The sequence below is a fragment of the Leishmania donovani genome, chromosome 32, assembly GCF_000227135.1.
Source record: "Leishmania donovani BPK282A1 complete genome, chromosome 32".
Lineage (NCBI taxonomy): Eukaryota > Euglenozoa > Kinetoplastea > Trypanosomatida > Trypanosomatidae > Leishmania > Leishmania donovani.
Window position 1 is genome coordinate 814,233 of NC_018259.1, and position 10,437 is coordinate 824,669.

At 59.7% G+C, this 10,437-nt stretch overlaps 4 protein-coding genes across 4 annotated transcripts; all 4 read right to left on the reverse strand.

Annotated features, from left to right (window-relative positions):
- Positions 1-44: 44 nt before the first annotated feature.
- LDBPK_322200 (hypothetical protein, conserved) lies at positions 45-1,046 on the reverse strand (the record flags this gene model as incomplete). Its single annotated transcript, XM_003863586.1, has 1 exon — positions 45-1,046. One exon carries the CDS (start codon positions 1,044-1,046, stop codon positions 45-47), a length of 1,002 nt encoding a protein of 333 aa, XP_003863634.1.
- A 1,546-nt stretch (positions 1,047-2,592) lies between these two features.
- On the reverse strand, positions 2,593-4,221 carry LDBPK_322210 (hypothetical protein, conserved; the record flags this gene model as incomplete). The annotated part of the gene is made up of 1 exon (XM_003863587.1): positions 2,593-4,221. One exon carries the CDS (start codon positions 4,219-4,221, stop codon positions 2,593-2,595), a length of 1,629 nt encoding a protein of 542 aa, XP_003863635.1.
- A 625-nt stretch (positions 4,222-4,846) lies between these two features.
- On the reverse strand, positions 4,847-5,860 carry LDBPK_322220 (hypothetical protein, conserved; the record flags this gene model as incomplete). The annotated part of the gene is made up of 1 exon (XM_003863588.1): positions 4,847-5,860. The coding sequence occupies one exon, from the start codon at positions 5,858-5,860 to the stop codon at positions 4,847-4,849; it is 1,014 nt and encodes a 337-aa protein (XP_003863636.1).
- Positions 5,861-7,135: 1,275 nt separating this feature from the next.
- Positions 7,136-10,180, reverse strand: LDBPK_322230 (hypothetical protein, conserved; the record flags this gene model as incomplete). Its single annotated transcript, XM_003863589.1, has 1 exon — positions 7,136-10,180. One exon carries the CDS (start codon positions 10,178-10,180, stop codon positions 7,136-7,138), a length of 3,045 nt encoding a protein of 1,014 aa, XP_003863637.1.
- Positions 10,181-10,437: the final 257 nt, after the last annotated feature.

Genomic DNA, 10,437 nt, shown 5'->3' on the forward strand with positions numbered 1-10,437 from the left:
TCTCCCTTCCCTGTCCCGCGCACCCGCCCCTTTCGCCCACAACCTTAATCCGCCTGCGTCTGGCGCTCCCGCAGGGCGGTGGAGCTGATCAACTCGCCGGTGGGCGATTCCACCAGCGGAATCGAAATTCCTACCATCGGGGCCAAGCCGCCGTTTGCGGAGCGCATCTCATTGATGAGGCCGAGCGACTTCGCCGTCTCCGGCGATACCACCAGCGCCTCGACGTCGGGGATGCTCTTTGTGCCCCCGCTTATCTCTGAGATGGGTTCCAGCTCCAGCTCCAGGTCCGGCCGCATCTTCTGCAGGAACTGTGCCACGTTCTCCATGCGCAGCTCGATCGATTGCAGTGACTCTGCAAACTTCTTCCGTGTCAAGAGTGACGCATCCGTCACACCAACGCGCAACTTCTGTATCGCGTGCAGCGCGGCAGTAGAAAGAAGAACCTTGTGACCGGAGTGAAAGTGGTCAAATGTGCCGCCGACAGCGACGTACTTGTAGTGCGGCTTAAAACCCTCCGCATCGCGCATGAAGGCCTTGTCCACCAACTTCCACTCCCGCAGTACTGCCGCCGCATCGTCGTACAGCTCGATGACATCGCTACCGCCGCGCTGCACTCCGTCGAACTGCTGCTGCTGTTTCGAGCGCGCAGAGGGCGAGGGGGAGGCTGCAGGCGCGTGAGTTTCTTCCTTGCTTGCTGTGCCGCACGTCGCCGCCTCTGCTGTGCGAATGACGGGAATGATACTAATGGAGAGCTGAGGACATACCTCGAGAGCTGCACTGTACAGGTGCACACTATGCTCGAGGAAGGTGCTGCGGTGCTGATTGTCGATGGCAAGATACACGTCGACGCCGCCGCTGTAGCCGCACTGCAGCTCTGTGCTAGAGCAGCGGTATTTGATCGGCTCTGACGCCGCCGAGACGCTGCCCGCCGCTGTCGCAGCTTTGGTTGCGATCGGCGTCAGCACCGAGCGAGTCAGGTACGCAGCTAGCGACTTTGCATTTGCATCCTTTCCACGAGAAGTAGAAAGAAGCACCAAAGGCGTCATTATTCACAGACTTTGGCAGACGAGTGCTCGCAGGTCGTGGTTCGTTGCGTGCAAGGCTGTAGCAAAACCCGTACAAGCAGCCTCTTTAAAGAAGCCACTTGAAAATGCTGCACGAAAAAAAAACAAGGGCAAAAAAACTGCGTACGAGTCTGGCCTGATGCTGGCTGTGGGCACTCCAACTTTCACCTGCTGATGCCGTGAAGCGGCAAGCACGAACGCACAAGCGGGTAAGTCGTGCTGTGCTTAAAGCGCAACAATGGTGTGTGTTTGTGTGTATGCGAAAATCCGCGAGAAGTTATATGTTCAGTATGGTGGGTGCTTTTCATAGGCAGGCGTATGCGTTTTTTGCCGCGGGCTTCTTCACTTGATGGTTATGTTCTCCGTCGTCGGCTATCGACGAGTAGAAAAGTGCTACAGAGCTCTTGCGTGGCTCTGTGTGTATTTGCATGTTTGTGCGTGTATGCATTGCCATGTGTTCCGGGCGAGGTCGGGGGTGTTGTCCGACAGGTGGCGTGCAGGCAGAAAAAGTGAACAACAGCCACGCAGAGAGATGGGGAGGAGTAGCAAGCGGAGAGTGCGCACGCTAGAAGAACAGAGAAAAACGAGGTGGTGCTTCAAAGAGTGCATCACAGCGTCACTGAAAGCGGTGAAACATCTGCACGAGCCGGCGAAACACGGACACCGAATGAGAGATGCCGGGAAGGTGGTTCTCATGGCCTCCACAAGCTCTGTTTTATCGGCTCGCCTTGTCACACTCGGCACTGCACCAGCGCCCATGCGGCGTCTTATTGTTCCAATGCGAAGCAATAAACCGCATTCAGGCCGCACCGCGACTTTGCCTGGGTCCTTCTTGTTGCTCTTCAGCGCGTCCACTCTCTGCCCTCAAAGGTGAGTCAAACGTCACTCGGCCCGGCGTGTCACAGGCCCATCACACAGCACATGGCAGTGATGAACGCGCGCGGGGGCAACCTCCTCCGCGTGCTTCCTCAACGCCATCCCGGAGCCTGGAAAACGGCAATCAAAGAAACACGCGGTGTATCACACGCCGTGGGCACCACGAGCCCGCCGACGATGCGTCCATCTGCCGTTTTTGCCACCACGCACAGCGATCAAAAATGTTGTTGTCAGGGACGGTCGATTCTTGACGTTTTTGGCCTTCCAATAAAAAGCAAAGAATAGGTAAAGCCGCTCCGCAGAGCCCCCTCAGCCCCTCTGCCAGCACGGCGGCACACTTGCGCTCTGCCGTGTTGCCCATTTTACGGTCGTTCCGATTGTTTTTTTTTTCGTTGTGCCTCCTTGGGCCGGAGGTGTGTGCAGCAGCTTTGATGCGTGCGCGTGTCGTGCAAGAGAGCCGCTCCCCCCTTCTAGCCCGATATGTCAACGCACATCGGTTTTGATTCAGTATGTGTGAAGAGGTCGCCGCACACGCTCCCAACCACAACGGCAGAGCCACACGTGAGATCGCCACTATCATCGCCTCAGCGGCATGCACAGACACCTACACAAGCACATGCACGTGCTCCCCCTCGCTTGCAAACCCATGGTACTACAGCGTCGTGTACAGCTCCGCCGCCTCCGTGCACTCGTATGCGCTGAAGTGGTGATTCAGCGAGGCCATCAAATGCAGGTTATAGCGGCTGCCAAGACCACCGTGGACTGCGTTTCGGAAGAGAAAAAACACGCGATGGATGCGACTGTGCACCAGCGCCATGGCACACATAACGCACGGCTCATGCGTCACGTAGAGGTCCAGCCCGTTCGCCAGATATGGACGAGAGCTGTTTGCGTGGCGCGCACCCTCAGAAGTGGCCGCACTGGACAGCCCGGGCGCCAGGCTCCCAGGGGCGGTGAACGCCCCGGCCATGCCGCGGGAAGGCTGCATCGTCTGCCGCTGATGTTCTTCTTGTTGCTGTACGGCGGCCAGCTGCTTCAAGGCGTACATCACGGGGTGTTCGAGGATCAGGCGCGGTTGCTGCGGCGCTGCTGCGCGCTGCCGCTTCCATGAAACGGTGTGCTCATCGCAGGGCGTTTCTGCGAAAATACCGCAGTACGGCGCTGCAGCAACAGGGTTGTCCACTCGCATGGATGTGCAGCCAGAACTGGTCGCCACAACACGCCCTGTGGAAGGATCGATCACGACAGCTACAATGTCGAGCAGCCCACCGGGCTCCTTCGCGCCGACGACAGCCTCCTCTTCCGCCACACTGATTTGCGGCGAAGACGCAGCTTTCGAGGACTCCTCCACCCCCCTCTCCGAAGAAAGCCTGCTGGCACGCACGCGTTGATCGCGAGCCTCACAGACACGGTGCAGACCACGGCAGAGGGGAAACACGTGCTTCACCATGTTCGCGCACACCTCTGCCGTCCACGCGGCGGACGGCAGAGTGGGAGCGTGAGGACGGGGTACAGCGAGCGGCCACACGCGGTTAGCGCTCATCCATTCCGCCGGATCAGACCTCGGGGCCGTCGCTGGCACAGACATGATTTGAAAAGCAAGCGATCCGCAAGGAGCAGCAGCAGCATCCGAGGAGGGTGCGGTGTCGTCCCCTACGCGAGAGGAGCTCGACGTTGAAGTATAGTCTTCTGTGTCATCGTTGCGGTCACAGATCCCGATCGCTTGCTGGCGTGTGCCGCATGCTGCGGAGTTTCCGGCGGTCACGGCAGAAGCCGTCTCTACGAATGCACGAAACGGCGCCACTTTTGAGGTTGACGCGAAGTCGCTGGAGAGAAGCCTAAGCACCTGTTCAGCACACAGTGACTCCTCTGCTCGAGTCAAAGGCCACAAAAGCCGGTGTTTCAAGGCAGCATGGTCGCTGCCTGCAGCGCCAGAATTGGCGCCTATCCCGCCGATCGCGTCACATGAAGAAGAAGCATTGCTTGTCAAGATGGAAGCCGTGTGCGCCGCGCCGCATCTCTCGAGTGGCTGAAGTGCGAGGAGAAGCTCCAAGCTCGAGGGCGGAGTCGCAGGTGGTGGAGATCGGGGCTCCGTAATTGGCACCAGTGTCACGCAGCGGCGCGGTCGCAGTCGCTTCAAATGCCCACCCTCGGTCTCGTCGAGGGGAAGGTGCAGATTTGCGGCCCGCAGCAGCGTCTGCGCGTGCTTCGGCTCTGAAATTATTAGAACAAGCGCCGGCGTGCAGGCGAACGGCGGCTCCGCTGCCACGATCTCTCGCATGAGTGCGTACAGATGCAAAAAGGCCTCGAGCAGGCGCTTCTTTAGCGTGAGTTTGTGATTTAGGGGTGTCGAGGTGCGTCACCTGCTGTGCGCCTTCGTGAATGCGTATGCAGGCAACAAAGCCGCGTGAGGGGGGGATAGATGGAGGAGAGGAAGGAGATGTGCTGCGCGTGTACAGAAGACACGCGCACACCTCACAGATGCAACAGAGACATGTCGAGCAGGGTGATGATGCAATGGCGAAACGGATTCCCATCGAACGCGAAGCGCGTGCGCAGGGTCCTGTGGATAAATGCCTGGCAATGCCACAATGTGGGCAGAAGCGTGCTCAGGGAGGCGGCACTGTGGTGAAACCGTGGATGTGGCATGATTCGAATCGACCTTGCCGTACTTTCTTGCGAGTGTCTGCGCGCGTCGCGCTTATCCTTCTAGATCACGTGCACGCGGATAGCCGCAGATGGACGCGGAAACGAAAAAGCGAAGCGCCATGCACTCGCAGGAAAGGTCGAAAAATGGCCTCGCACCTCTGGGCCGTTCTGCTTTGCGTCGCTGGGAGGTGGCCAGCAGGGAGAGAAAATGTCAGCGCATGAGGATGTGCCGTCTCGCACGTTGGAGTACGCGCCCTTCATGGCGTTTGAAATCGGGGCAAGTAGCGCAGTCGGTACACGCTTAAATGTTCGCCCGTGTAGCGCGCCGTCACCTCCGAGGCCTCAAGCATGTCGTCCTCATCCTTCACAGTCTCCGTCCCGCTGCAACGCAGGTGCTCGCGAAACGTAGTCTGCGCAAACGCCACCACATCCGTCGCATTGTTTTCCTTGATAAGCACCAGGTAGCACACACCGCGCCGTGAGAGAACGGAAGGCAGCTGACGCAGGAACCGGTCGAGCACAACGCGTCCTCGCGGCCCGCCGCACCACGCTGTGGTGATCACGTCCCTTTGGGCTATGGCATCCTGTAACTCCTCGAGCGAGGTTGGGACGTACGGGGGGTTGAAGAGGACGACATCGAACAGCGCAGACGCCGAGTTCCCACGAGGCAGAGCGTTTAAGAGATCGCCGTGGAAACGATGAAGGCAAAAGGTCGAAGCCGACAGCGCAGAAGATGTCACGTCGTCGGCATCCACACGCAGTGATGGTGGCGCAACCCCCTCGGCCGAGAGCACCACTGGAGCAGCGAGCGAGGTTGGAACGGCACTCTGAAATATACGCCCGTAGAAGTCGGTCAAAACCGTCTCCCTAAAGTACTTGAGAAGGGTTTCCGTCCAGGTGATTGCGGTGGCCTCGAGAGCCAGCGGGTTCACATCCACAGCACAGAACATTGGTCCGCCAACAGTGCTGCGGGTGCCGCTCGCGCGGCAGCAGAGATCAGGCTTTTCTGCACCAATTTCCTGTGTGGCTGCTGCTGCGACGGATGGCATTAGTAGACACCGGAGATGTGTGATGACAGTGCCGGAGCCGCACCCGACCTCCACGCAGCGGTCTGGTTGAATGGAGCGGAGAAGCTCGGCATCCTTGTCGAGAGCCTCGAGAAAGAGAAATGTGTCCGCCTCAGGCTCGTAGACGTTGTGGCGAAAGCGCGAATCGCGAATGCAGTGCGTGTACTCCGGGGACGAGTACGAAGCCCTGGCGATAGAGCTCATCCCGGTGAAGGTGTATAGAGAAAGGAGGGCCTTCGAAAAGACGCAGACGCGCAAGGGGTTTTACGGTCTGCTCACGTCCAGCAGCCTCATGCGTTTCTCTTCTTGCTCGTTCTGAGGCCGCCATCGTGGATCAGGGTACCAAAGAAGCTCCGCAGGCCGTGTACAGCGCGCACGGAGGATGGTGAAGATAAAAAAACGGAGAAGACACGGGTGTCGTTGATAGGACAACAAAAAAAAGCGTTCAGCAGAGAGAGGGGTCAACCGCTGGCCACCTGGAGAGAGGCATGCAAGGATGCGCATCACAGTAGCGTGCATTCGTTGCTCCACCTCTTTTTTTTCGTTTTCAACCATGTTGAAGTAGAGCGGCGAGGGTGTCACAAACGCACGTGGCGCATTCGTAAAACGGAGCGCGTCGCACCCTCCCCTCCCCCTTCGCCCACTCGTCCGTGGTCTCTCTCCCTCCGTATCTCGTTCGTGCCCAACGGGTTGCCGCACGTCCTCAAGACGCCGAAGCCCTCACTTGCAGCAGCCGGCATAAGCCGGCGTGGTACGCAATTCGCAAAGTTAAGTAAGCAATTGTGCATGGGTGGCTGGGTATGTTGATTCGCTTGATGGTGATGCTGTGGTGGTGGTGCGCGCGTATGCCATACTTGTGTGTGTATGCCATATTACTCGTGGGTGCCTTGCGTCTGTGTGGCAACGATCAGCCGTGGGTGGGGAGGGGGAGGGGAGAGGTCCGCCGTTGCTCGTCGGTCTGGCAGGGAAGCAAAGCGACACAGAGAGACGGCCGCTCTTAGCGATCTCCCTTATCCTCCTCACGCAACGCCTTCGCCTGTCCCGGCCCCCGTGCCCACCCCGAAGCGGAACGCATCTGAGCACATGAGCGCGCACACACACACACCTGTGCATATATACATATATATATATATATATGTGCACACGTTGGCACAAACGTGCAGGTCTAGGCATCTATACAGTCTACCTTGGTGCAGTGGTGAACGATAAGAAACAGTTTACGGGGAGAGAGTGGGTATGAGCACCATCTCGTGACAGCGCGCACATCACAGGGAGCACAACGAGAGGGCACAAAACGCCGCAGCACCTCCTCACAACACGAGAGAGCGCCTAAAGAGGCGAGAAACTCACATGAATGATACGCCCCAAAACTCAAGGCACGAGTATCTGAGATAAAGCGACCGGAGTATCGCATTGCCTTCCCTGATGCCCGCGAGCTACCCCCCTCTCCCTCTTGACCCGACCCTTGCCCTCCCTCCCTCAGCTCGCGTTGGCGTCGGTCGCCTCAAGACGCATGGCGAGGTGCTCCGTCGCAACCGCCAACTGCGCAAAGGTCGGGATGAAGGCACGCAGGTGCTGGCAACGCTCCACCTCAAAGGAAAGGTAGTTCGTCAGCGTGTCGGCGTCCGCCGCGGTGGCGCAGCGGGGGACGGGTGGCAACAACGTCCGCGTCGTTGCTGAAGCGTCTCGCGAAGATGCGGGAAAGGCGGCGGAACGTGTGGCAGCCACACGAGAAGCCGGTTTCTCGGCAATCTGCCGAAGCGAGTCTGCAAGGGCAGCCACAGCCTCTTTGTGTTCTTGAAGAATGACGGGCGAGAGCTGTGAGAGAGGGTCAAGCAGCTCACTGCTGGCCGGCGCGCTTGCGGAGGCGCCGCCGCGCAGCCTACGTAGCAGTGCCCTCTGTGAACACGCAAGCTGGGCATCCAGAGACGCGCAGCCAGCGAGTAGAGAAGCAGCAACGCGTTGAGTGCAGTCTGTGGGAGTCGCCTTCGCCGGCTGGGACGCGCTGCGAATACCCGTGGCGTCACCATCGTCTTCACTACCGCCACATCTCATCTCGGAAGGCCGTGAATGTGAACGCGGCGTGCTCCCACAGCTCCGCGGCAGGTTTGCAGCAATGGTGGGCTTTGTATCGCGAGGCCGGAGGAAGGGAGAAGACTTGGTCATGAGGCGCAGCACCGCATCTTTTTCCTCACAAACGTGAGCCAGCTCCGCTTGAAACTGCTCTATACGCTCCTGCATGACATCGCACGTGGGGCAACCTCCATCTCGGCGATGATCAGCCATTGATCCAGTTGCGGCACTCTCAGTCGTTCCTCGCTTCGCCGTTGCCGTGAGAGCCGCCAGCAGGCGCTCCTGCAGTCGATCCACCTCCTGCATCAGCTGGCGGTTTCGCCAGCGAAGCTCGTCCACTGTGATCGCCGCTATGCGGTCTTGCTGCTTCTGTGTGAGAGAGGGGACATCACCGTTCTTTTTGCCTAACGAGCCCTCCATATCCGTGATGCGGTCATCGATGCGCCGCGCACGAGGGGAGTGGCGTCCCACATCACTCGTAGACATGAAAGAGACTGATGGAGGTGCCGGCCGGCGCGCGTGTCGGGACTGCGAAGGCTGCCGCTCCGCTGCAGCTCCAGGCACCGGCACAGACGTCTCGCTCGGCAAGATACGCGAGAGTGTCGCCTCCCGTGCGCGTCGGGTGGCATCCTTTCGGAAGAGCAGCACCTCTCTGCGAAGCTGCGTCAGCTGCACCGTCAGCTCTTCCTTCTCCGTCTCTGCCTGCCGCAACTGCTTCACCACCGCGGCGTCCTGCCGCTTCTGCCGCGCTGCCTCCCGCTCCAGCGTACGGACCTGCCGCACGAGCCGCTCGACCAGTTGCGCGTAGTCGGCGTTCTCCTTCTTGGTTGCTTGATGGGCACGCTGCAGGTCCGTCCAGAGGCCTGTCTTGCCGCGAAGCTCGCGCTTCAAATCGTTGCGCTCTTGGAGTGCTTGATCGCGGGCAGCCTGTGCGCGACGGCCTTGCTCCTCCGAGCTTCGCAGCTGCTCTTCGATAAACACAAGGCGCTTGAGTAGGTGCTGTTCTCGCGCTCGCTGAAGGTCTCGATCGAGCTGCACACTCGGCACCGGTAACTGAGCCGGCGTCCGCTCTCGAAAGCCACTAGTGGCACTACAGCTGCTGCAGCTCCTGCATGTTTCTTCTACGTCTGGACGCACGGCAGCCAGCTCCCTAACACGCCGGGAACTGGAGTCTGCGACGCTGTCGTGGGTGGGGCTCGCCTCCACAGCCGAAGGAGTCGGGGACGTTGCTGGTCTCGAGAAGAGCTTCGACGGTGCAGACGACAATGACGCCGCTCGATTGCGCGGCGGCCTAGAACAGGATGTCGTTGACACTGATGCGTCCGTCGCAGCAGCAGCAGCAGCAGCAGCCCCGCTGCTCTGCGCCACCTCCACTGTGGCGGCAAAGTAAAGAACGCGCATCGTTTGTCGCACCGTGTATTGCGGTGCTGGCACACAAAGCACCTGCACCGTTGCCTGCGGTGCCACACTCCTTTCTAAAAGGTCGCGGAGGGGAGTGTGTGGAGGGTAGGTGCGAGCCGCACCGTCCGCCCGCATGTGGAGAATGAGCGTGAGTTGCTGCAGCAGCTCCTGCGCGCTGGCCGCGTCGACAACAACCAGTCGACCATAGCCCTGCAGCTCCACCGTCACCACACAGGCCGTCTGCCCCTCGAGCGATGTCGGAGACTCCTCCAGCGCGACGTGGCGGTCTTCGAGGAGCTGCAAGATCGTGCCCCACTCCGTTGCCGAGGTGCTGCGCGTCACGGTCGCCTTGTGCGCCTCCTCCAGGGTGCGGATGCGACGATCTTCGCGGAGGCCGTCCAGCAGCACCCGCTCCGACGCGGAAACCGTCACCGCAGAGAGCCGGGCTGCTGAGCAGCCCTCGAGATTCCGAAATAGCAAGGGAAAGAGATGCGCGTATAGCTCCATTGCCACTGCCGTGGCCTCCGCCAACCCCGCGTTTGGCCTCTGAGACGACGTTGACGATGAAGGTACGCGTGCGACAGGCGTTCGCGCATCAGCCTGGACCTGCGATGCGGTGCCGTTCACACCCGACGCCATCGGCTTAGGGGGCAGTACCACATCTTCGGAGTTCGGCGTCGCAAGCACGAGAGTAGCATTGCCACCCTCGCGCAGCGTAGCTAGAAGCGGGCCATTGACGTGCTTCACGTAATCATGAGCAGGGCTCAGCACGTGAGAGAAGACGAGTGACTGTAGGCGGCCGCGGTAGAGCACCCGAACCCCATCCTCGAAGACGCCCTGGAAGAAGGAGGTGTCTTGGCGCGCCTCATGTGGGATGACGCAGTACGTCCGCGTGGACATCCTGCCCTCCTTCCGTCTTGTGTGTATATGCCTTTGTGTGCGTATTTGTATGTGTGTATAGGTGGGTGTAGGCACAAGGGAGGCGGCCAGTGAAGAACGAGGAAGGGAGTGGGGGCATATACGGATCCAGGCAAGAAATGCGGCAGACATAAAGGGAGAAAGGCAAACGAAGGCTGTAGAAGAGCATGTGCGCGCCTACAAGAGCGTCGAGATATGAGGAGCCGAAGCACGTCGGCTCATCCTAGAAGCAGCAGTACTTTTGTGCCAGAGATGAGGTCGCCCAAGCCGGCGACCGAGATGCGATCTTGTGCAGCTCACAAGCGCAAGCCACCGCCGCGCAGCCAAGGTGCGCACTACACTTCCAAGAGCGTCAATTGAAAGGGGAGAGACAAATAACACCACAATGA